This window comes from Neoarius graeffei, chromosome 2 (genome assembly GCF_027579695.1).
Source record: "Neoarius graeffei isolate fNeoGra1 chromosome 2, fNeoGra1.pri, whole genome shotgun sequence".
NCBI lineage: Eukaryota > Metazoa > Chordata > Actinopteri > Siluriformes > Ariidae > Neoarius > Neoarius graeffei.
Genome location: NC_083570.1, coordinates 7,348,742 through 7,374,746, shown reverse-complemented (window position 1 = coordinate 7,374,746; position 26,005 = coordinate 7,348,742). Strand labels below are relative to the sequence as shown.

Below are 26,005 nucleotides of genomic sequence, written 5' to 3'. Positions count from 1 at the left end.
ACACACTGTGGCAGTGGAGCATCTTCAGATCCAGTCCATGAAAATCCAAACTTTAAATAATTGTGGTCATACTTCCTTCTTTGTTTGCTTGGCCCAGACTCTGTCTCCTCACTCACTGTAGCTTTAGGTGCCAAAAATCGATCCATTTTGTCTCTGGCAAAGGCTAGCTGAAGTTCGCTAAATGTCCGCAATAGTAACTTATTCTAGTTTATTTTTCCTCATGTTGCGCCCCCCTGAAGAACTCTGGCGCCCCACACTTTGAAAAGCCCTGCGCTAGAAGCAATAGCTTCTAGTCCACACCATATTCAGTTGATTCATCAGATACAGTCCATGGGTTTGCAGCAATTTATACAGTCTATGGTTTGCAGCAGAAGACGTGCATTGGTAATGTTAGTTGCTAACCAAAATGTGTTATTTTACAACTTTCATTTATTAAAGTGATTTGTTCTTCCAGCTCATGTCACATCTTTATACGTTGAATTACTTACCCACTGAGGCCAGAAGGCTACAGTGGACGGATGTTAACGTTACTGTAGTTACCAGCGTTAGTTAGCAAGATAAGCTAAGTCTCTATTTAAATCAAGCTTATTACAGTGTGGTATAGAAACGATTCTCATTTCAAAGGAGAAGAACTCCATATGTTTCCATTCTCATTTTATCATGAATAAATTGTGCCCTTCTGAAATTCATTTGGCACATAGGCCCATCCTGTGTGTGTGATTAAGCACAAGAAGTTCTGATGTAGGCCTAGCTAAGCCTATGTAAAATTACAATCAGAACCTCTGGGGACTGGGGGCAACATAAAAAGAGCCAGGTAGTAGGCTAGCCTAGGCAAAATAGTACATGGATGTTTTCTATTGTTTTTAGTTACATTCCTTTTGTATTATTTTTAAGATATTCGTAGTTTCATCTGAGTACCCTGTTTGATTTTATTCACAGAGACAGTAGGCCAAACATGAGGAAATGAAAAGGGCCAGACATCAGGCATTTTTTTGGTGCTAAAAGAGTAAGTAGTAAATATTAGCACTAAGATCTACAGACAATTACAGTTCAAGTGTAGGTGCAGTTAGGTTTTATGGTATACACTGTTCATATGAATAAAGAAAATGGCTTCCCAGCAGACAGGAGAGGTACAGCAGGATGAAAGAGAGCAAGACATTCAGCAGGACTGTTCTGCATGTGTGTATATACTGTATGCGACTCATTTGTAGTGTTGATACCCAGTTTGTTCTGACAAAGAAGGTTATCAGGTTGTACTGCTGTTTTTCTTCTGTGGTAGTACTGTATGGTTTGTCATGCTTCTTAATGACATTAAAAATTATTGTTCAGAGTTATTGTGTTGAGTTACTGACACCGACTTCCATAGATGGGACAGGACTGGGGGGGCGATTGATATGATAGTGGACCATGATGGTACCCCCCAATTATGGTGGGGTAATTCGCACTCTGGCTAAACTTAAGGTATACTCTGAAGCTGAAGAGATTGAGGCCCATTGTCAAGACAGAGGAGCACCTTTGGTGGGAACTAGCAATTGCGTAACCCTACCTAAAACCATAAAGGATGAACAAACAAACACAGTCAAAAATGATACACTCTTAAAGGACATGGGACATGAAACATAAATGCACGCTATATCAGTTTCTTTCCATTAAAAATATGAATTAATTGCATCAACAAATACAAAATCATCTATTAAATTCAGCAAAATCGTTATATTCGTGATGATTATATGGCATTTCTGCTCGAGCTCCGATATGCATATTTTACAACCGGAAGAGCCGCTGTCACGTGATCATACGTCACAAAAACTTTTGGGCACAGCACAAGCGGGTAGATGAATGGAGAAGTGAGTGACAAGAAAATTGTTTTTATAGTCTTTAACGTACATTGAACATCATGGTGTATTGTGCTGCTTATGGTTGCAATAATTCCAATGGGAAATGCCCTGGAGTAAGTTTTTTTGCATTCCCCAAGGACCTGAAGCTGAGGAAAGTGTGGGCTCACTACTGCTGTAGAAAAAACTTTGCACCTACTGTTTCCCACAAACTGTGTTCGGACCATTTCACTGAGGATTCTTTCAACATTAATACTCAGGTACTGAGCGATATTAATTGCCAAGCCAAATTTAAGAGGCCGTATAGCCGGGTTCATGGAGGCAGTGATAGCACCATAATATACAGGGCCTAACATTCCTACAACTGTAGAGACAGTCAAGAAATCCTGTAACATTAATGGACATTTAAATAGGAACAGTCCACCGTACTTCCATAATGAGTCGTATAGATGTACGTACGATGGAGTCGTATAGATGTACGTACTTCCTCGATCAACCGCTCTTCCTGCTGCTCCATCTTCGCTCATGTTTTTAAAAATGGCGGTCGTGAAAACAAACCAAACCGAGAAAGTAGGGAAGCGGAAGTGCGTGTACAGCGGATGTAGAGTGAGACGAGCTGCTCCGTACCTCTCTGAGCTTTGCGCGACCTCCCAGTCAGTCAGACGCGCTGTCACTCCTGTTAGCAATGTAGCTAGGCTCAGCATGGCCAATGGTATTTTTTGGGGCTGTACTTAGATGTGACCAAACTCTTCCACGTTTTTCCTGTTTACATAGGTTTATATGACCAGTGACGTGAAACAAGTTCAGTTACACAAATTGAAACGTAGCGATTTTCTATGCTATGGAAAGTCCGCACTATAATGACAGGCGTACTAACACCTTCTGCGCACTTCGACAGCGCATTGATACCTTCACTCGGAGTTGTAACATTATTTTTTAGACAGGGTGGACAGACCAGGGCATTCGCCCGCCTGGCCGTGCCCCACGAGGAGTGCTCTCGGCCGGCTTGGGAGGCAGACAGCAGCCCCTCCTGGAAGTGTGGTTTTACCATGGGCCTCATGCGGAAAAATGCCGAGGTGCATTCGCTAAGCGACTGAAAGCCGAGGTAAGGATTAGTATTATAATTTTGTGCTTGGTAATTGCCCTTGATAGCTGTGTAGTCACTGTAGTGTGTTTGTCTGTATGGTGATTGGTGAACCATTTTGCACAGAATATGCCGCAGCGGTGCAGCCTCATGGACTCTGGGGCCTGTGATTGTATTGCCCAGACCAGTTGGTCTCCTAGTGGAAAATCCTTAAAAAATGCTCTGCATCACTGTGTATGTAGACTGGGAAGAAACTGGTGGTTGTTAAGTTTAAACTGGAAGCTGAGGGTGTTTTCACACTTGGTCCCTTTCAGCCATCTAACCGAACTCAGATCGATGACTCAGCATTTTTTGTGCATATGTGAACACTCCAACCGTACCCAGACCCCTTTAAAGCGAACCGAACTGAGACCACCTCAGGAGGTGGTCTCAGTACGGTTCGCTAAAAATCAACGGTACGGTTCGCCTAATCTGTGCATTGTGAACAAAAAGTGCACTGGGTTCACTTCGCCTTTTTCACTGTAGTTTAACCTTCTTCATTTGCCATAGTTGGTCACGTGACTGTAGCAGGGAAACTCAACTTCCTTTTGGAACTTACCACAGCCGCTTTACAGTTCTCTGAACTTCTTTGTAGTCTCCTCAGCCGTGTTTTGTGCTCATAGATAGCTGGAATAAATTTATTTTCCTTAATCCGCACTATTTTGATCAAAGAATACAGCAGGGCAAGCATGGCAGCAGACATTTTGATTCAAGAGAAAATTACCCAGAATTCCGTGCACTGGGGGTCTGAGGGCTCTAGAGGACCTGGTGTGAACAGAAAGAGGACTGAAGGCCTCTGCATGCTCTTGCAACAAGGCTTTTGCAGATAGCTTTTCGCAGATGGTTGTAATTTATCGTTGAGCGGGGAGTAATAGGCATGCGCGATGTTATTCACTGCCACAACACAAGGGGGCACGAAGTCGCGAAATCGCTAGGAGTAGTTGGTGGGTGTGGTTAGTGGAGTGTTTATCCTCCGGTTACTTATAATGACTAGAACTGGAGTCGTATAGATGTACGTACTTCCTCGATCAACCGCTCTTCGTGCTGCTCCATCTTCGCTCGTGTTTTTAAAAATGGCGGTCGTGAAAACAAACCAAACCGGGAAAGTAGGGAAGCGGAAGTGCGTGTACAGCGGATGTAGAGTGGACCAATCAGAGCCCTCTTGTCTGCGACGCTGTCTGCGAGGCTTCTGCGGTGGTCACAATTTTTGGGAGGTGCGCGCAGAGCACCTGCGAAGGTGGGGGGGCTATGCAGACGCTGTCTGCGACGCCATCTGCGAGGACTGGGTTGTCAGCATAAATTGGCCTTGAGGCCCCATCAAAGCTTAACTGGACCAGAAAGAGAACCCGGTCCTCTTTGTAATAAATTCACAGTGTGAACACAAAAAGAACTGAGTTCTTTTTCTGTTGGTCCACTTTTTGGTCCACTTAAAGAGGACTGAGTCTGGTTCCTTTAAAGGGGACCAGGTGTGAAAACACCCTAAGGCAGCTTGGAGGTGATCAAGATCTTCATTCCAGCTGCACTGGATTGAACCTGGTTTGAAAAAGCATACAGCAGTTGAAGTCTCAACAAAATTAAAGATTCTCTTTGGGCTTTACTCACTCTTCCATGAGAATTTTCTTGTCTATTTCTCCTTGTGCATGTTGGATAAATGTATTTCAGTTGCAACAGAATGAGCTGAGAAACAAGTGGAAACTCATCCTCGTTATTTTTCTCATTGAGATTTAACAGGTTTGGTCAGTTAGAAGATTTAAATTGTGATTCAAGACGGCAAGAGTGAAATTGAACTTTATATTATGAGAGACCTGTTGAGTAAACGTATTGTTACTCAGTGTTCCTCGTAATCAGATCAGAAGAGTGAACATTAACTCAGCCGACGCCCATTTTACAACTTATAGTCCACACAAGAGAGAGAACCTGAGTGAACTTTAACACTTTAACTGCCATAAATATTATCAACTCAAAATTCATAATCTCGTAGATATAATTGTTGTGTCCTCAGAGTGTCTGACATCACAAGCGTGTATTAAATTTCATTTGCTTTCTGTAGGTTTTAGTTTGTGGACTTTGGTCTCCTCCATGATAAAGACCAGATTTTCATTTGATGGAGTGAGGAATTCTCTCTCAGATCTGTAAAAGAGCCTCAAGGAATTCTGTGATAGGAATATTTACAGCATTATAACATGCAATAAGATTTCCTAAGCTACGTAGAGATATTTCTTTTTGAACTGTAGAGAGATAGACTGAGACAAAGAGTGCAGTGATGACTGGGGATAACTTTTTTTGGGAGGGAGGGGGAGCAGTTCAGATTTAACTGGTACGTTTATGTGCCACCTTTATGACACAGCCCATTCATCTTGTGGGTGGCAAAATAGTGGGGTTTTGACTTGATGCAAAGAACTCACTTTACCTTTTCCATGTGTTTGTGCAGATGGTGTTTAATTCCTGTCACCTCACATCCACTTAATTTAATTGGAGCACCCACTTGCTGGAGAGAAAATCACAAACGAGGGAGGAGAGAATTAAAGTAATAGTCAAGAAGCAAGTTTTGAGGAATATTAGCCTCTATCCATCCATTATCCATAGCCGCTTATCCTGTGCAGGGTCATGGGTGAGCTGAAACCTATCCCACCTGACTATGGGTGAGAGGCGGGGTACACCCTGGACAAGTCACCAGATCATCGCAGGGCTGACACACAGAGACAAACAACCATTCACACTCACATTCACACCTACGGTCAATTTAGAGCCACCAATTAGCCTAACCTGCATGTCTTTGGACTGTGGGGGAAACCAGAGCACCCGGAGGAAACCCACACAGACACGGGGAGAACATGCAAACTCCACACAGAAAGGTCCCCATCGGCCACTGGACTCAAACCCAGAACCTTCTTGCTGTGAGGCGAGAGTGCTAACTACTACACCACCGTGCCGCCCGATATATGCCTTAATTTTTTTTTCATTTTGGGAGGATTTTGTGTCCACCTTCTGAAGTTAAAACTTTACTGTCCAAAAAGGAAATGTAACAACTTTTAAGCTTGGGCAATGAGGAACTGGGAGATGGGCATGACAGTTCAAAGAAAGTGCATTTTATTTTTCCCACAAAGCACTTTTCAGTGCCTTTACAACTCACACACAAGCACAACCACATGTTTGGGAACACAGCGCACGCGCGTGCCCTCCCTCTCTCTCTCGGCTATCTGAAAGACACACAGAGACACATTAATAGACAGTCACTAATTAGACGCAGGTATAACTCATCACATGTTCCCTGCTGGATCAACCTGACTCCTTGCCATTCACAGCCGATGCTCCACCACACCCTCACTGCCACATACATCCACCACCCAACTCAGCCTGGGGAGTCGTCCGACCTGCAGCTGACTCCCCCTTGGTGGGAGAGGTAATCTGCCATCGCCATTTGTGCCCCCGGCCTGTGGACCACCTCAAACTTGAAGGGCTGAAGAGCTAGATCCCCTCATGTGGTGGAGCCATTGAAGCAGGGAATTGTCAGAACAGATGATGATGGGGCATCCAAGCAGGTAATACAGGAGAGTGAGGACCACCCACCTGATGGCCAGACATTCCTTCTCAATGGTGTTGTACTTACTCTCTCACATCGAGAGCTTGCAGCTGATGTACAGCACAGGGTGCTCTTCCTTTTTCACCACCTGAGACAAATTGCCCTCAGCCTTCTGTCTGATGTGTTGATCTGCAAAAAAAAAAAAAAAAAGGTCAGAAAAGTCAGGAGAATGCAACAGTGAGCCTCCCTACAAAACTGCTTTAACCTGAGCAAAAGACTTTTGCATGGCTCCATCCAGTGTATCAGATCTGGTGCCCCCTTTTAGTGTGATCAGCCAGGGGGCTGGTGATGTCCAAAAAATTAGACTTGAACCACCTTTAATAGCCAGCCAGGTCCATAAACTGCCTCACCCCCTTTTTGGTCTTAGGTCTTGGGTAGGCCGCAATTGCTGCAGTCTTATCAATTTGGGGATGCACCTGCCCATAACCTAAGTAGAAGCCCAGAAACCATACTTCCACCTGCCCGATTGCACACTTCTTCGGGTTTGTCATGAGTCGCATGCACCTCTGTGACCTCAGGAAGGCTCTTAGATGTTGTGACTGCCGCTGCCAGTCATTACTATAAATAATGATGACATCTAAATAGGCAGTGGCATATGCCCTGTGGGGATGGAGGATTCTGTCCATGAGATGCTGAAATGTTGCTGGGGCCCCAAACATCCCAAATGAAAGGGTGACAATTTAGTGTAACCCAAATGGAGTGGAAAAGTATTTTTTCCCAGGATAAAGGAGTGAAGGGGGTCTGCCAATATCCCTTTGTTAGATCCAGTGTCGAATAAAAGTGGGCTGCGTCTAACCAATTGAGCAGTTCATTAATGTGAGGCATTGGATATGCATCAAATTTAGAAACTGCACTGACTTTTCTATAGTCTACCCAGAACCGGACTGACCTGTCAGTCTCAGGAACTACAACCGCCGGGCTGCTCCAGTCATTGTGCCACTCCTTAATTACCCCCATGTCGAGCACTGACTTGAGTTCATCCTGAACTAAATTTTTCTTGTATTCAGGCGGCTGCGCACCACCATTCCAGGGGGAGTCTCAATGTGGTGTTCTACAAGGTCAGTCTGACAGGGAAGGGGCAAAAACACATTGCAGAATTCCTCCTGCAACCTGATAATCTGTGCTCTTTGTGATGGTGAGAGGTGGTCTCCACAGGGGACTGGGGTGAATTGGGCCACACTTTTTGGATTTACTTCCAGTCCCAGCTCTGCCCTCTTAGGAACTCCTGTCATCAGAGCCACAGGAACCTCCTCTCTCCATGGTTTCAGGAGATTGAGGTGGTCAATTAGGCATGCATCTCCCCCTATCCATGTGCCTAACCTCATAGTCAACTTCCCCAATTTGCCATGTGACCTCAAAGGACCCTTGCTACTTCGTGAATAATTTTGAGCTTGACGGGGCAATAAAATGAGGACTTTATCTCCCGGTGCAGATTCCCTTAGTTGTGTCCCTCTGTTGGACAGGTGGGATTGATGTTCTTGCACCTGTAGCAAACTCTCCTGTATTAGGTGTATCAGTGTGTGGAGTTTTGCTTTCAGGTCAAGAGCTTACTAAATTTAATTTTTGCTTTGAGAAGGTCCTTCCTCCCAATTTTCTCTAAAGATGTCTAAGATGCCACGAGGCTTGCGCCCATATAGTAATTCAAATGAGGAAAACCCAGTAGAGGATTAGGGGACCTCATGCACTGCAAACAACAGAGGGTGTAGCCACTTATCCCAGTTTCTTGCATCCCCGTGAATGAACTTACAAATCACTTTTTGAGCATTTGATTAAATCATTTGACCAGCCTGTCCATTTGTGGATGGTAAACCCTGGTATGAATCGATTTAATCCCCAACAATTTTCCAGTTTGCATAGTGTATGTGACATGAAAGTAGTCACTCTGCAACACTATATGCAGAGATATTGCGGAGAGGAACTGCTTCCAGGTATTGCATTGCAAAATCCACTATGACTAACACAAATCGATACCCTCATGCAGATCAATCTAAGACTACGTTCAGACTGCACCCTGAAACGACCCATATCCGATTTTTTTGCCCATATATGACCTGTATCCGATTTGTTATTGACAATCTGAATGACAGAGATCTGATTTTTTCACATGCAACCCAGGCCGCTTGGATATGTGGTCCTAATTCCGATGCATATCCGATATTTTCACATGTGACTGCAGTCTGACTGGACAGGTCGCATTCATGCGACCTACACGTCATCAACAAGAGACAAACGTCACTATTCTGCGTTGGCTAATCCCGCCTCTTTGGTGGAAAACAACAACATTTGTACAGTTTTCAGAATTTAAATAGACTTTTATAGAATTGATCAAGCTAATCAGGGCTTAATTTGAGAGGGAGCAAGCCGGAGCGCGCTCCGGAACCTCGGACGTTGGCTCCGGCAGCTATTTACACTGGATCCGGTGATCCGCCACCTCTCTTGACTATGTAACAAAATAAAAAATAATAATAATTAAATAAATAAATGCAATTTTATTTAGTGTTAATGTCTGATTTTGATATCTGTCTTGCTGGTGATTTCTCTCATGAAACAACATCCACAAAATATCTGTTTGTATATTACGGAAAAGGAGGGTGCACACTTCCGTGGCCGCGGGAGGAAGACACGCTGTTCGGGGAAAAAGAAGTGGAAGCACTCTGCCAGCAGTTTTGCATCAATGACCCACGACATGTCATCAGGGCATTCAGGGAAAGTAATGGAGAATTCATCCCAGATGAACTGAAGGGCCTCTTGGCCACGATCAACACTGTCCCTATCTCAAGTGCAGAGTGTGAGCGGGGTTTTTCGCAGATGAACTTAATTTGCAGTGTTATTACAATACATGCCCAGAAGCACCCCCCCTTCTTTTTTTTCGCACCGGAGCCACTCATCCTCTGCGCATTGGGACCTCCCACTTTACAAATTAAGCACTCTCGCCAGGTCTCGCCTCATCTCCATGCTTTACTTGCAAACTTGGAGAGTGCGCTTTTTTTTTTGTTTATGTATTACGTAGATGTGCTTATTACGTGTCAATTTGCGCATGCGGGACACTTTTGGGTCATTTTCTGTTCATATTGGAGATCGCATACAAGTCTCATATAATTGGTAATGTGAACGGCCTAACAAAAAAATCGGATTTCACAACAAATCGGATATGGGTCGTTTCAGGTTGCAGTCTGAACGTAGCCTAATGGACTGAAAAGATCCATACCAATTCTCTTGAAGGGGATCTTGATCAAAGTTAGGGGCTCGATGGCACTTTTAGTGTGGCCGCTGGATTTACCAGCTGACATTCATGACAAGCCACGCACCACCTGCACAAATCCCTGGCCAATAGAAGTGGGCCATGAGACAATTTAGTGTCTTATCCTAACCTACTGTAAATGTCCAGCCATAGGATTATGATCAGCTACATGGAATAAAAGTTCCACACTTGACCATGCCCTCGATAGCCCAAGAAGCCTTATGTCATCTGTGTCCAGAAGCCCTGTCAACTTCTGTGCACTCAGAGGCATCTGGAATGGACCATCACACAGTGGAAACATGCATTGTGGTCAGATGACTCAGTATTCCAGGTCTTTTTTGGAAGAAATGGATGCCATGTGCTCCAGACCAAAGGCAAAAAGGACCATCCAGACTGTTACCAACAATCTTTTCCAGGGAGATTTCAACAAAACAATGCAAAACCACATTCTGCACACATTACAAAGGCATGGCTGTGGAAGAAGAGGCTGTGTCCCCTCTGTCCCCATACTGTTGCACACCTTAAGACCTGTTTGCAGGAAGAATGGGACAAAATAACACCTGAAACACTTCATCACTCAGTGTCTTCAGTCCCTAAACATCTTTTAAGTGTTATGAAAATGAATGGGAACATTATGAAGTGGGAAATGCTTTACTGTCCCAACTATTTTTGAAATGTGTTTATTTTTGAAAAAAAAAAAAGATTCATGAAGTAAAACATTGAATAATGTGCTGTTGTGTTGTTGTGAGTGCAATACAGGTAAAATAGAGGCACCTGTATGAAACTGAAGGGAATTGACTACATACACATCCGCTTTAAATGAATAAAGAAGGCCACTCTTTAGACATAAAATGGCTGCAGAAAGAAGCCGCTCCAGTCACCTGATCAGCAAAACTTGATAAAAATAAAAGAAGAAGGATTTGTGAATGAAAACAGACAACATACAGGCAGTCCCAGAAATACCACCAGCTGATCTGGGCAGCAAAATTGTGATTAAAATCAAGAAAAACAGCCGAGAAACAGCAGCAAGTCTTGATCTCGATGAGGATTAGCAGATACAACTAGATGAGATACGATTCAAATCAGGAACATGGAGCATGGGGACAGAGGAAGAGGAACGCAGCAGAAACCATTCATCAGCCTCAAGAAGAAGAAAATAAAGGTGACATCTGCAAAAGAAACACAGCAGCTTCTGGAGAAACATTTTATCTTCTATTTCTCTTTAACCATGTAAAGCTTTATCTTTCTGGCTGCTGATTCATTAATATCACAACGTTCTCTTCTGCATTTCCTGGACAGAAAGTTTCTTCCTGAATTTGACAAGCAAGAGGAGGGAATGTGTGAATTAGTGAAGGTCAGAAGTGTGTGTTTTGACAGAGAAAACAAAAGAGAGGGATTGTGCTTGTGTTCAAACCACCAAGGTAAAGAGTGTTGAATTTCCAAATTTTCCGAAATGATTTTTTTTAATTGCCTTTTTTGACACTTTAATTCAGTCTACTGAATCAGTTATTTTCAGTTTTCATTAAATCTCATGAAATTAATCCTAATCAGTGCGGTTACATGGGTTATATTTCTGCACTGAAGGGAGATGAAATGGTTAATAGAGGAGTGTTCATGACCTCTCTGTGTTTGTGCTCCTCCTCTCACATTATCTTTCTTTCACACACACAGTACAGGGAGGTAACACCTCATTTCAAAGGAAACAAAACTGACCTCTGTCTCTCTCTGTCAGTCTGCGATTTCAGGAAAATGGCTGAGGCCAGTATTTCAGTAGATCAGCTTTCTGTGGACCAGTTCATGTGTCCAGTGTGTCTGGATCTCCTGAAGGATCCGGTGGCTATCTCCTGTGGTCACAGTTTCTGTAAGGTGTGTATTAATGGCTGCTGGGATCAGGAGGATCAGAAGGGCGTCTACAGCTGTCCTCAGTGCAGAGACACTTTCACGACAAGGCCTGTTCTACGCAGAAACAACATGCTGGATGAAGTGGTGGAGAAACTGAAGAAGACTGAAGTCCAAGCTGCTTCTCCTGCTCACTGTTACGCTGGACCTGGAGATGTGGAGTGTGATTTCTGCACCAGGAGAAAACACAAAGCCGTCAAGTCCTGTCTGATGTGTTTGGCTTCTTATTGTGAAACTCATCTGAAACCTCATCAGGAAGCTCCTGTTTTGAAAAAACACACATTAATAGAAGCCTCAGCAAAACTCCAAGAGAAGATCTGCTCTGAACATGGTGAAGTGCTGAAGATCTACTGTTGTACTGATCAAACCTGCATCTGTTATTTGTGTACGATAGACCATCACAAAGGTCACGACACCGTCACAGCCGCAGCAGAAAGAGCTGAGAAACAGGTGAGAACTAGAAATCTTTCCAGAATTAAATCATCTTAATTATAGTTTCCCATCTAGAAACAGGTGCTTTAGTCAGTGATATGATTTGAACTTTAATTTCAATGTGTGTCTCAATCAGAAGGATTCTGTAAAAGCTGATTAAAATTGTCTGTGTTCTGGTGAACAGAGTGTTAAATTTATCTTCAGTGATGGTCGTAATCTGGTTCGGGGTGGGTTTCCTGATAACGTTGCCGTTTAGACCTAAAGAGAGAGTTGAGAGACTCTCTTTCAGAACGAACGTTGTCTCTGTGTGTGGTTTTCTGGAACTCACTCATAAGAAGGAGTCTAAAGAGCAACAGGACGAAGAGCATCTTTGCAGTTCATGTCCCCAATATAGGCATTAGTAGCTGCTAAAGGCAATCGTACTGTCGTTGCTGAAGGCATTAGTAGTTGCTAAATCCAGTCGATAAGGTCACATGGTGCTCGTTTTTAACCAAAATCTAATGAAATATAAAGTGTTTAAAATAAGATAATATATAGTATCATCTGGAAGCATAACATATATAATGTGGTAATTAATTAATGAAACTATTTTATGTTTTTGGCAATTTTTTTTATTCCAAGTGTGTTTTCAATGAAATGAACAAATGTTCACATGAAAGAATGAGCAAATAATAAGCTAAATAATGAGGTAAATGTGTTCCCCGTGCTCGCTCATTTCACTGTTACCCCCCCATCATGCAGTCAGGATTATTTCAGCTGTTCTCCACAGTGCAGAGTGGGCCATGTTCTCCCTTATAAGTGCACAGAGAGAGAGAGAGAGAGAGAGAGAGAGAGAGAGAGAGAGAGGTTTTGATCTGTGTGTAGTGTGTACCAAAGGAGGTTTAATATATATAGTCAACCTTATATATAAGGAGGTCAATTCAACCTTCTTAGGTACACACTACACACACATCAAAACCTCTCTCTCTCTCTCACACACACACACACACACACACACCATTAGAGGTGCAGAAATGTGTGTCATTTATAACACTAAATTAGTTAATCACTCGCCTAATGGAGCTAAATTTGATTAAAATATAGTGATACAAATGTGACATTCTGATATCCATACGCAATTCCATAACATACTGAAATATATTCATCGTGTTTTGTGTATATTTATTTAATAATTAACAGAGCTGGACAAAGAACCCAACTTCATTACTTAAGTCAAAGTACAGATCCCACTGGGCAAATGTTACTCCGATACAAGTGAAAGTTGGACAGTCAAATTTTTACTTCAGTTAAAGTACTGCAGTATTTGCTTTTAAAAATCCTTAAGTATTAAAAGTACATTTTCTGTCAATGCATTGTTGTATTATAGCCACAACGCTTACAAAACCTAATGCCTCTGAAACACCTGACTGGATTTACTGACTAACTTGTAGAACCTGTAGAATAAACGCCTGGTAGAATGTTACAAAATGAAACACAACTGAACTGAAAAAGACCCATTGTCATTTTCATTTTTTTATTGTAACCCTCCTCCCCACCGCCACAAAGCAGCATGGTAGTGTTCTGACCCAGCTCTGGCAGTGTGTGCACACATGTATGTGTGTGTTAATCAGGAAGACAGTGGAACAGCTGTAAATGCAGCTTGCTCAGAAAATAAAAAGGACAATCCAACCTGATTAAAACCCAGATCCGCACCTCGAGATTAATAACGGCCCAACAGCAACTCTGCTTTAAGCAAGACAACAAAAAAAAAGGTGCAAAACCATCATCTGACATCAAAACAAAAAAATTGCAGCAATTTGTTAAGTGTATGTATTCATGCACATATGAATCTGCATGTGGAATCATGTCAGTGAAGCTCCACCTGACATGCTAGCAAACTCTTTTCAAACTCGAAATCATATTGGGCAGCTAATATTACGAGAAAAGAAAGATTTCTACTTTTTTGTTTAATTGGCAAGATTATAATAAAACATTTCTGAAAGGACTTCAGACAACTGAACGTTATTCATGTTAGTGTAACTCTGTTTTTACATGCTAACTAACAGTGTCCAAGTTAACTAGCTATGTGTAAACATTAGACGTGGACAAGGCGATGGCAACTTGGCAAATCCATAGAAAGTCATTTGACTAATCAGACTGTGTAGCGATTGCAACGTTATCACGAGCTCTAAAGCACAGACAACTTCACTGCAAGCTTTCTCTTGGAATAAAACGTTTATATCCCTCAATATGCTTCCGCAGGTTGGACAGTGAGTTTTTGTTGGCTAGGATGTTGTTCTGGAAAACCACGTTAGCTTGATGATGGATCTTAAGAGGTCATTTAAAACTCTCTTGGCCTGAAGAGGCTTTTGGGAAACCCAGCCCAGATCAGTTAGTGAACATTTCTCTCTCTCTCTCTCTCTCTCTCTCACACACACACACACACACACACACACACACACACACACAGAGTACATAACCTTCAGAGTGAAACATGAATGTACTTTGAACTGACATTAATATGGAACCAGTTCGCTCGTACTGTATAAAAAGCTGAATGTATTTTATTTGTCCTCAGAGTGAGTTAAAGGAGGAGCAGATGAAATCCCAGCAGAGAATCCAGGAGAAGCAGAAGAAGGTGCAGGAGCTGAAACAGGCTGTGAACACTATAAAGGTGAGCAGTGAGCAGAGACAGAGCTGCTCCTAGAAACACACACAACATGGACAACGAGTCATTTACAGTCCCAGTAAGAGAGGGAATGATAGATGAGCTTTAAATCTCGTGTGTGTGTGTGTGTGTGTGTGTGTGTGTGTGTGTGTGTGTGTGTGTGTGTGTGTGTGTGTGTGTGTCCTAACAGCTCAGTGCACAGACAGCAGTGGAGGACAGTGAGAGGATCTTTACTGAGCTGATCAGCTCCATGGAGAAAAAGCGCTGGGAGGTGACGGAGCTGATCAGAGATCAGGAGAAGGCTGAACTGAGTCGAGCTGAACGACTCCTGGAGCAACTGGAGCAGGAGATTGCTGATCTTCAGAGGAGAGTCACTGAGCTGGAGCAGCTTTCACACACACACGATCACATCCATTTCCTCCAGGTAACACTCACTGTCTGATCTACAGAGCCAGCTGTTCCTCACACACTCTCTAAAACACCTCTCATTAAGGGAACAATAAATGTCCCTGTCTGACATCACAAGTGGGTTTTACATTTCATTTGCTTTCTGTAGGTTTTAGCTTCTGGACGTCAGTCTCCTACATTGAACAGACCATTATTTCACACATCCAGCGTCACTGTCCATCAACATCTCTCATTTGATGGAGTGAGGAATTCTCTCTCAGATCTGAAAAAGAGACTCGAGGAATTCTGTGAGGAGGAATTCAACAAAATCCCTCCACATGGTAAGAGGAGCTGTTCCTGCTGGAGAAACACAGTGATGTGTTATTTCTTAGCGATGCTCCTGCTTTCTTTTCTGCAGACACTTTATTCACCCGACACTTTGAACTAAAACACTGATTTAAAATGAATAAACTGACTGGATCACTTTAAACTCTTTCCATCTTTTACACAAACTCATGTTTCTATTTTTCTCTCCACAGCTGCAGCAGTTCAGATCATTTCAGAACCAGAACCACAGAGCAGAGAAGAATTTCTGAAATGTACATCTAACACACACACACACACACACACACGTCTAGGCCTGTCATGATCACAAATTTTGTTGGACGATATATTGTCTCAGAAATTATTGCGATAAACGATATTATTGTTGATGTCTTTTCAAGACAATTTTATGCCACTAGTAAAATAATAATGATCATGCAAATACACCCTTTCATCGAACAGTAAACTTTTTAATTCAGTCAACTTATTCAATTCAACAGTGGAACGTAAAAAATAAATATAAATAAATAAGCTCAAGAAATAAAACAACAATCAAACAAAACCACTCACAACAAAAACAATAAATAAAATACAATTTATGGCTCTTAAAAATTGCACTGAAGTGAATATTAACTTGGCACAGGGTAATAAAAAGACATTCTTTTCTTCACAGGCAACATTCTGCCAATCCAGTTTCTCAAAGATTAGTACCCAGATCAACAAAAAGTGCAAAGTAACAACGTATTGCCAGCTGTCATTTGGATAAAAGTCACAACAATTAGAACAAGATAACATGTAGGCAAGGGCGTAGGTTTGGTATTAACATTGGTGGGGACAAAAACCCAATGCCAACCCCCAGTGGTGCCAACTTCAGGTCAACATTAGAGGGTCACAATATTTTGCTCCATTGTGTTCCACCAAAAGAGTCTCCATCATCTCTCCAAAGGCCAGACTTTTAACATTTGAAGTTCAGAACTGTAGTAATTCATGAATAATAATAATAATAATAATAATAATAATAATAATAATATGAAATCCATTTGATTACCTGCAAATCTTGCATGTGATGATGAACTCATTCTACCAATTTGCAAATGTGTTTTCCAAGCGAATAGCGCACTGACTGTCGGGAGGGTGTATGTTCCTTTCCCTCATAAATGGAAATAAAACCCATCCGGAGCCTTAAACACTGCGTTCCATGAGGCTGGCAGGGGGAGTCGCTCTCTTCTGTGGGATCTTTAACTAGTTTTAGAATGCTAGTTTAAGCTGATATGTGATTGATCGAACGGTAAAACAGCACGAGGGCTCGAGAACTTTGACAGGTTACAATTTTACTTCAGGGTTGCCAGATACTGCTGACGTTTTCCAGCCAAAATATCTTCAAAACCCGCCAACATGCACTTAAAACCGCCCAAAATGTAAAATGTACTTGATGCCTATCTTGTAAAGTAAAAATATGCAGCTAAAGTCCAGTATACTATTTGTAAATCAAACAAATAGCAGCATGAGCCCGTCAGTGCTGGAGGTGAAGAATCTGCTGTCTGGTACTCGGCTCCGTGTGGTTCAATCAGATTATAACTCTGCAATCATCTGCTGTGTTCTGAATCCTACATGCACCAGTAGGTGGCGCACACGCATAATATTATGTAGGCTATGTTAGGCTACGATGCATATCTAACATCTGCATTGCTGAGGTTATTTATTTTTTATTTATCTTTTTATTTATCCTGTTTGTTTTATTAATTTTATAGGCCTAGTTATTCTGCTTAATTTATTTTTGTCTACATCCATGTAATTTCTTCATCTGTTATCCTGATTTTTGTGGATTTGTTAGATTGTACCTGTTTTATATACTTCAATTAAAAAAAAAGTTAGGCTGCGATGCATGGCTGAATGTAACATGAGAAGAGAAAATGGAGAATGGATTGCGTCATTCTTATTTACTAGTTTATGAGTTCAGTTTCTGCACTACATTACACACATTCATATTAGTCTTACAGTTACATCCACATTGTTTTGTTTAAATAATACTTAATGAGATAAATGTATGTCAATGATCAATTTAAGCCAATGCTCAATTTTGGTTGTTTAAAATACCTAAGGGGTGCTGGGTAAACTAGGTCTCTGTGTCGTGTGATGCCCGCGATCTCTGATTGGGTCACAGAAGTATTTAATATGGATTGGATTGGATTGGATTGGGGCGATTTCTCAGAGACAACAAGGGAAGCCGAACTTCCCCTAAAATTCTCTCCCCAAACTGCGGCGTCTACGACGTTGAATTCTCATTAAAACAATAACTTGCATAACATAATATATGCCCAAGATTGTATTTACGTTCATAACTATCCCTATGTCATCCTGTAACTTATTTGAGTGATGTCTGATGAACTTGCAGTTCGCTACGAGAATCACCTTTGCTGCCAGGCTGTAATCTTTCTTATTTCAATGGGCTCTATGGACTGGCAGCCGGGTATCCGTTGCAGTCTACGAGACGGCTCTGAACACCCAATTTCGGCTAGTTGTTATTGGTTAAAATCGACAAAATCGTCACTTCCGGGGAAGCCGGGTATCTCTGGGGGTAAACGGGACATGGGCGGGCCAAGAAGCCGGGCTGATAAAGGATTATTGGAGGTGGTGTTTGAAAGACAAGAGGAGGGCAGTCGCTGTACTTCAGCGAGGAACACGGAAGCATGATCAGTCAGTCCCTAGCGGATGTCGAGAAAGTGTACTTGTGTGCCAAAGTGCTGTCCGAATTTCTTTTCATATAAACGTTTCTTCTCATTGATGTCTCTGTGCATTACTCTGTAAATAAATGTAAATATTACTCATTGTGCTCCGTTAACTTTCATCCATTCTATCAGTTTGATCATTTGTGAATTCACTCGTTTATTTCATTTGTAGTTAAATCAACGTGGTTGTGGTTGTAGGCTAGCTTGAGCCTTATTGGGATCTGCAGTGCTAGCTGCTAACAGCTGGTATCTATCTGCTATAATGGCAAAGTACAGCCAGTCATTTTGCCCCGCCCCCGCCTCGCGCTCCGTCCAGTGCGGTAGTGATGTCCCGTTGCTCGCGCGCCACAGCAGAGACCCGCGCGACCTTCAGCCGGTACAGTCGCTGTTCTTTTACCACCTCCGTTATTCTCATCTTTCCGGTGCATTCTTGATTTTTCCATTGTGTCCTATTTTGCCATATCAAATACCCAAAATGGTATCGTATTATTCATATTTAAGTGAATAATCAATTGTCATCATAACTTGGCATTTTTAACCCTTTCAATCAAAAAGAGGAAATTTTTTTCAATATTTTCAAAAAATTTTACAAAAACATTTGAATTGTAATAAAAAAAAAATTCCACAGCAGAGGCCAGATAAAGCAAGACGCTATCTTTATTCTTATTAAACATGATAAAAGAAACATTGAGTGTAAAGGCCAATTTATGCTGACAACCCAGTCCTCGCAGATAGCGTCGCAGACAGTGTCTGCATAGCCCCCCCACCTTCGCAGATGCTCTGCGCGCACCTCCCAAAAATTGTGATTACTGCAGAAGCCTCGCAGACAAGAGGGTTCTGATTGGTCCACTCTACATCTGCTGTACACGAACTTCCGCTTCCCTACTTTCCCGGTTTGTTTTGTTTTCATGACCGCCATTTTTAAAAACACGAGTGAAGATGGAGCAGCACGAAGAGCGGTTGATTGAGGAAGTACGTACATCTATACGACTCCAGTTCTAGTCATTATAAAAAAAAAAAATTCTAGTCATTATAAGTAACCGGAGGATAAACACTCCACTAACCACACCCACCAACTACTCCTAGCGTCTTCGCGCCCCCTTGCGTTGTGCCGGTGAATAACATCACGCACGCCTATTACTCCCCGCTCAACGATTAATTACAACTGTCTGCGAAAAGCTATCTGCGAAAGCCTTGTCGCAAGAGCATGCAGAGGCCTTTAGGTAAATGCAAAAAAAAAAAAAAAATTAAAATTAGAAAATTTATTTTTTGACTATAATGTCCCAAATGAGAGACCAGTTTCTGAGACAGACCCACATAACAAATTGACTCATGACAAATAACGAATAATTGAAAAATTGTATTACGTAGACCTAAAACTGAGCTTCGCCTATTTCAAAGCCCACCAGCCGCCACTGGATTGGATGTAGACTAGTGGATGTAGATAGTACATAGAATGTGCTGCATCAAAGTCCTTCTAAGGCTGTAGAAGTGTCTCTGGCTGCATTCTCACACAGAACATTCGTGCGAAATGTTTATAAACATCTGATAAAAACCCGCCGAAAAAACGTCAAAACCGCCCAATCTGGCAACACTGTTACTTGGCAACAGAATGCATCTGAATTCTGATTGGTTGTTGTATCTGAATTCTGATTGGTTGTTGTACAGAGAAAAGTTTTCACTGCAACCGAACTGCTGTTTTCGTGACCACGCCCCCAGCGCGGATATTCATGTTCACATTGTTCAGTTTGTTTTTCTCTTTTATTTTAGATTTCTGTTATCTGACTCTGGATCCCAACACGGCAAATTATAACCTCATTCTGTCTGAGAAGAACAGAGCGGTGAGATGGAGTGAGAGAGAGCAGCGTTACTCTGATCATCCAGAGAGATTTGATTCCTGGCAGCAGGTGTTGTGTAAGGAGAGTGTGTGTGGACGCTGTTACTGGGAGGTGGAGCGGAGCGGTGCTGGTGGTGTGGAAATATCAGTCTCATATAAAGACATCAGCAGGAAAGGAGAGGGTGATGAGTGTCGGTTTGGATTCAACAATCAGTCCTGGAGTCTGTGGTGTTCTTCTTCTTCTTCTTCTCTCTCTTTCTGGCACAACAGCATTGAGACTGATCTCAGAGTTCCATCACCCTCCAGAATAGGAGTGTATGTGGATCACAGTGCAGGAACTCTGTCCTTCTACAGCGTCTCTGACACGATGAAGCTCCTCCACAGAGTCCACACCACATTCACTCAGACTCTATACGCTGGGCTCTGGCTGCCCTGGTCTCCTGGTTCTACAGTGAGATTGTGTGATCCAGAATAAAAGCGTGTAGTGTTTTCTGTAAAATTCCTGCACGTTGCCACGTTGTTGCTCAGTCGTCTGTTTCACTAGAACACAATCCAGCTGCACAAAAACACTCATTTTAATATTTAAATTAAAACAGATGAATAATTTAAAATAATTAAAAAGGAAATGTTAAAAATTAACTGTCAGACAAGAAACTCGTCAAATTTAAAAAGAAAATGATCTCATGACCTTCGCATTATAAAGTTCTGTTTGTTTCATATTATTCCACAAGGTTAAGTACGCTCGCATTTGTGGACATAAAATAATTTTGGTGAAATTGGGCAGCCTTGTCTGAGTCCACGTAACATCTTAAATTTTGGTGTCATTCCAGGGTTAAGGGAGATATAACTATAAATATCATTGTGAAATATTTTAATAACCTTGCAGAACCCTTTTCCAAATCCAAGATTTTTGAGTTTTATAAACATAAAATTGTGCTCCACAGTGTCGAATGCTTTGAAAAAGTCTAGAAATAAAACAAGACTGATTGAATAATTGATTGGTAATCAGTCATATCCAGAATCAGTCGGACGTGGTTTTGAATATATCTTCCCTTCATGAAGGCTGATTGATATTCGTCTACAAGTTTTACAAGTCCACGCTTTAGACGATTAGCAGATACTAAGGCAAATAATTTATCATTGCATAGTAAGGTTATAGGTCTCCAATTGTCTAGCAACAAGAAGTCTTTTTTGGGTTTTGGTAGCAAGGTTATTAAGCCTGTCTTCATCGTCAGGGATAAACATCCTTTGTGAATGCATTCTAAAAATGCTCTATATAATTTTTTTTAAAATATCCACCCAAAAGTATTTTAAAAATTCAGATGTTAAGCCATCGATTCCTGGTGATTTGCCATATTTCATTTGTTTTAATGCAATTTCAATTTCTGTTATAGTTCGTTCCTCATCAAGTGTATGTTTGTCTTCATCCAGTTTTTTGATGTCATCATTGATGGGATAAAATAAGACGTCACGTTCTGATTTATTAAATTTAAGTTACAATAAATGAGCCAAATTTAATCCTGTTCTCATTTCTGATCTATTATATGATTGGTTATAAGCTTACTCATTTTTTTCTTAGTTTGTCTTTGTTTTTCAAGTCTGAAGAAATACGAACTTTTTTTTCACCCTGTTTGATCCATCCAGCTCTTGATCCAGTGGAAGCTCCATTTGCCTTTGTGTACATTTCTTCTAGTTGAGACTGCAGTGACTAATTCTGAAATGTTTTCTAAGGATATTTGTGTGTTATTTACTAATGTATTAATTTTACATGATCTTCAGTTTTCTTAAATTACATACAAATTCATGTAAAATGACAGTAATTATATATGTAGCCTGGTATATTAAAGTTTTTCCAGACTAACAATATTAACACTTCTCTGTAATTTTAAGGTAAATTTTTTTATATTCACATGTAATTATACATTCAACCTGTAATTAGATGTGGCTTTTTATATAAAGGTTTGTCCATACTAACAGCCTAACGTTTTTCTCTGTAATAAGGTAAGGATTAGTTTTAGATCCGTATATTTTTACATTCAAACTAATTAAATATGTAGCTCATTATATAAAGGTTCACATGTACGGTATGTCCTACTGATGTTTTTCTCTGTAATGTTAAGGTAAATCTTATTCACAATCTTGTTCACTAGTACTTGTATGGTATGTATAAATGTGCTGGTGTAGACTTGTATACTTTAATATTCAAACTGTAATTCTGGATATAATGCCAATGAATCTGACAAAAATAAAATGAGGAAAGGCAAAGTCAGGAAAAAGGATTGCAATAGTCCAGGCAGGAAGTAGCAACAACGATTAGCTTCTTGCTGTTGAATGTTTTATTCAAACATTCATCAATGCATTTACACTTAATGATAAGGGCATCATGAACCCCCAGAGTGCTCTTTTGAATGAAGGGCCTCCAAATTGAAGCTTCAATTTGTGTGCGCCAAATAGGCCTAACACATGAACAAGTCTGATGCACCTTATATCCAACAATAACATGCCAGCCGCAGAGTGAGACACTGAGAACAGAAATCTTCAATCTATTGCAAGTGTATATTATATATAGGCTGTGCTTACAAAAAGTTTCTCAAATGAATCAACACTTCAATAACATTCCTCAACTTATTTCAATGCACTGTTCTACTTGGAAACCTTTGGGCCTGGCATTCACATGGACACGTGTTTGTTTGGTGAGGTAGTGATCTCACCCTTTTACTCTGTCCATTCAAAATTGGCAATTTTGGAAATTAGGCTCAGCACCCTTGGGTTGACAGCATACTGACGTCCCTTTGCTTTTCGCTCGACTTTGGTCCCTTGATCTGGGTTGATTCTGAAGATGCATCTGTTGGAAAAACATTTAACACAAACCATTCAGAGAAAACTAATGTTGGCATTAAAGCCAGTGAAACAGCATCTTTAGATACAAAGTTAATACGTTTTCACAAAGCTACACTATGCAATTTCCAATCATTAGAGGGGGTTGAGAGTAGAAATGCACTGAGACTCCTAACTTGAGCAGTGTGTATACGTACCGCATGTCTCAGAGCCTGTGAATATTCTCATTCAGCCAGGTCATAGTTATCATGAGGAAATTTAATTGAACACAACTGGACTTGGTTATATGTCTTTGAAGACGTTTCACCCAAGACTAGTCCTAGTCTAGTCCAGCCTAGTCAGATGAGCATGAACTGACGAAGAGGTGAAACGTCTTTAAAGACATATAACCAAGTCCAGTTGCGTTCAATTAAATTTCCTTAAGATATGCAGGTCAGAGTTATGAGCTGGGGAGGAGTTGCCAGGTTTGAATGCTGTATGTTTACAAACAGCAACTGGCAAATTCTACATTATCTACCTGTAAAGCAGCGTGTGCATGCATTCTGAAAGTGTACCTCTGCAAGAACTCCAGAGTAGCGGCAAGTTCCACTGGGTAGTCAATGTTGTGCAGGTAATATGAGCAGAACATCTGGAACGCTTTGGTGAAGCTGTTCGTTGACTATGACCTGGTCCACAGCAACCATGAACATCTTGGCAGTGAGTGGGCTATTACCTGAAAACAGTGCGAGAGTATTATTACCATAGCCAGTAAATAGTTTGCTACATGTATATGGATCCCTAATGGTTAAGTAAGCCAGGAGCTGTGTTCCGCACACTGCAAAACAAGAACTGTGCTAAGTGTAAAAAAAAATAAAATGATTCCTCCAGCTCTAAACATGTTTTGCAGTGTACGGTACACTCCTCCATATGTGTAAAAGTCATAACATTTTTTGGCACACCTACCATAGACCACAACACAGGGTGTCCATGGTAGCTTGGTGGTGTCCACATCAGTCTCATCGACATGTACTAACATATCTTCCTGCTCTTTAAAATGGACAAGAAGCATCAGTACAGCTGCACAAGTTTCATCACCTCCTGCCAGGGCTTGGTTCAGAATAGTGCCTGCTCTGCTGGACGGCTCAGTTTGAATAAACTGAAAATAGCACAGGATTCTTCTGAACTTGGTGGCTGTGGACTCTTCAAAGCTGTCATCAATCTGAACACCTGTTAGTTCTCTGAAATGAAGCCTCATTCCAATTTCCTGGCAGAGGAAAGGCCATTCCTTAAGGATCTCTTCTGTCTCCTTCAGTCCTGACAGTATGTCTCTCCTCTGTGAGGGAAACATCTCAACCATCAGTCTTTCGAATTTTCTTTGCATCATTGTCTTTGAACATCATTAGTTCTTATTTTTGCTTCACCAGCAGGAAGCTCTGGGTCAGGATTAATGCAGCCATATGCATCTCTGCATGCTTTTTTTGCATTGTCAGGAGTGTCACTTTTAGAAAGCCTTTTCTGGGCAGGAGCTTGGAGTTGTCTATAGTTATCAATCCGAGATATGAACTGTTTCACAAGTGAGTCATGCCCAGTGCCGACAACCTGGCCCTCAATCTCACGTCAGAAGGATTTTGGGGAGTGAATTACCATTTTCCTTGTAAATTCAGTGATGTGCCTCTTTCCAGGTTTCTTGCATACAGTCAGTATTTCAGCAGCAACAATCCTAATAATCTCCCTTCTCTCTGCTGCAGTCCGTCTCTTCTCAGTATCCAACACCCTTCTTGTATTTGAGGGCATCTTATTCCAGGGTATTTCAAAGCTGTAATGCCAGCTACTATCTTCTCTGGCTAAAAGTGAGGGGCCACTCTCTGGGGAGGCTTGACTTCTCATGGCTGAGACTGGGCTCCTTGTGGCAGTGGACTTCGGCGTGGTGTCGAGATCATCAGTGTCACACACAAATGATTCTTTGCCAGTGCTCACCTCTTCAATTTCACTGGTAAGTAATGAGGAGGAATCATCCTCTCTCATAATTGTGGGTGAACCTGAATTAACAAAAGGACACATTCATGTCAGTCAATATCATTCATATATAGTTTCACTTATTGCTCTGACCAGTGAGTCAATCCTTACCTTGTAGTATCTAATCTAGTAGTAAGTACACTGTAAACCATCACTGTTGGTAGGCTAGTGTCACAAGTCAAGGGAGTTGACAATGACTCAACAAAGACTACACAGAAAACAGGACCCAAATACAAACGAAGGGGATGAGGAACAGGTGGAGAGAGGGAGGAGAAGGTCAGGTGATGGGAGCCAGGAGAACACCGATAGGTGGAGAAACACTAGGAGGTAGAGAAGGACAAACCTGACAACAGGACACAGGTGAAGCAGATGCAGACAATCACACAGGTGGGAAAAAAGGACAAAGACAGGAAGTAAATATGAAACAGAACACAAGGGGGGAACTACTACAAAATAAAACATGAAACAGAACACACAAAAACCACAACCATAACACTAGTATGCACACACCCTTGTAAATTCATCTTCACAAAATGTAAAGTTTGGATGGATGTTTTCATTTAATGATTAATTCTCTTCTCTGCATTGCTGGAGATAAAACCTATGTTAACATTAATAATAGTGGAGCACTCTGCCGCCTCTTATTTTGTTCTATTTCGTTCTTCTCATACAAGACAATATTGCATCCTTTAACATTAATTAATTAATGCAGTTTTAAAAGAAAGAGGCTGCAGACCATTTATCTCATTCATCTTAATTGCCAGTTAAGTTTCATATTGTGTTTTCATGGAAAAAGGACACCAGTGATTAGTTTGGCACAAAATATAGTGGCAACTGAGACTTTTCTATTCTTTCAATTAAAACTCTCTTATGAATCAAATCGACACCCAAGTATCATCACAGCATCCATAATAAGCATATCTTCCCAGGCCTACAAATTAACAGTCATTTTTAACAACCTTGATTTTCATCTTTTTCACCATCTTGGTATAAAATTTAAAGCCCTAATGGGCACTTTAGTCTTCCAAATCGTGATTCTTTTTCCCCCCATTAAAGTGCACAACAATCTAAGGTGCATGCTACGCACAAACTGTAAACACCAAAAAAAAACAGCAAAACCCTTGGTAAATATCTG

At 41.3% G+C, this 26,005-nt stretch overlaps 2 protein-coding genes across 3 annotated transcripts in view; one reads left to right on the top strand and one right to left on the bottom strand.

Annotated features, from left to right (window-relative positions):
- LOC132877956 (tripartite motif-containing protein 16-like) overlaps nucleotides 1–26,005 on the bottom strand; it is a 471,908-nt gene that overhangs the window by 313,821 nt on the left and 132,082 nt on the right. The window lies entirely within an intron of this gene.
- LOC132879389 (E3 ubiquitin-protein ligase TRIM16-like) lies at nucleotides 11,508–21,885 on the top strand. Its single transcript, XM_060913724.1, has 6 exons — nucleotides 11,508–12,131; nucleotides 14,671–14,766; nucleotides 14,951–15,196; nucleotides 15,317–15,488; nucleotides 15,687–15,746; nucleotides 19,971–21,885. The coding sequence occupies exons 1-6, from the start codon at nucleotides 11,532–11,534 to the stop codon at nucleotides 20,510–20,512; spliced, it is 1,716 nt and encodes a 571-aa protein (XP_060769707.1). The 5' UTR covers nucleotides 11,508–11,531; the 3' UTR covers nucleotides 20,513–21,885.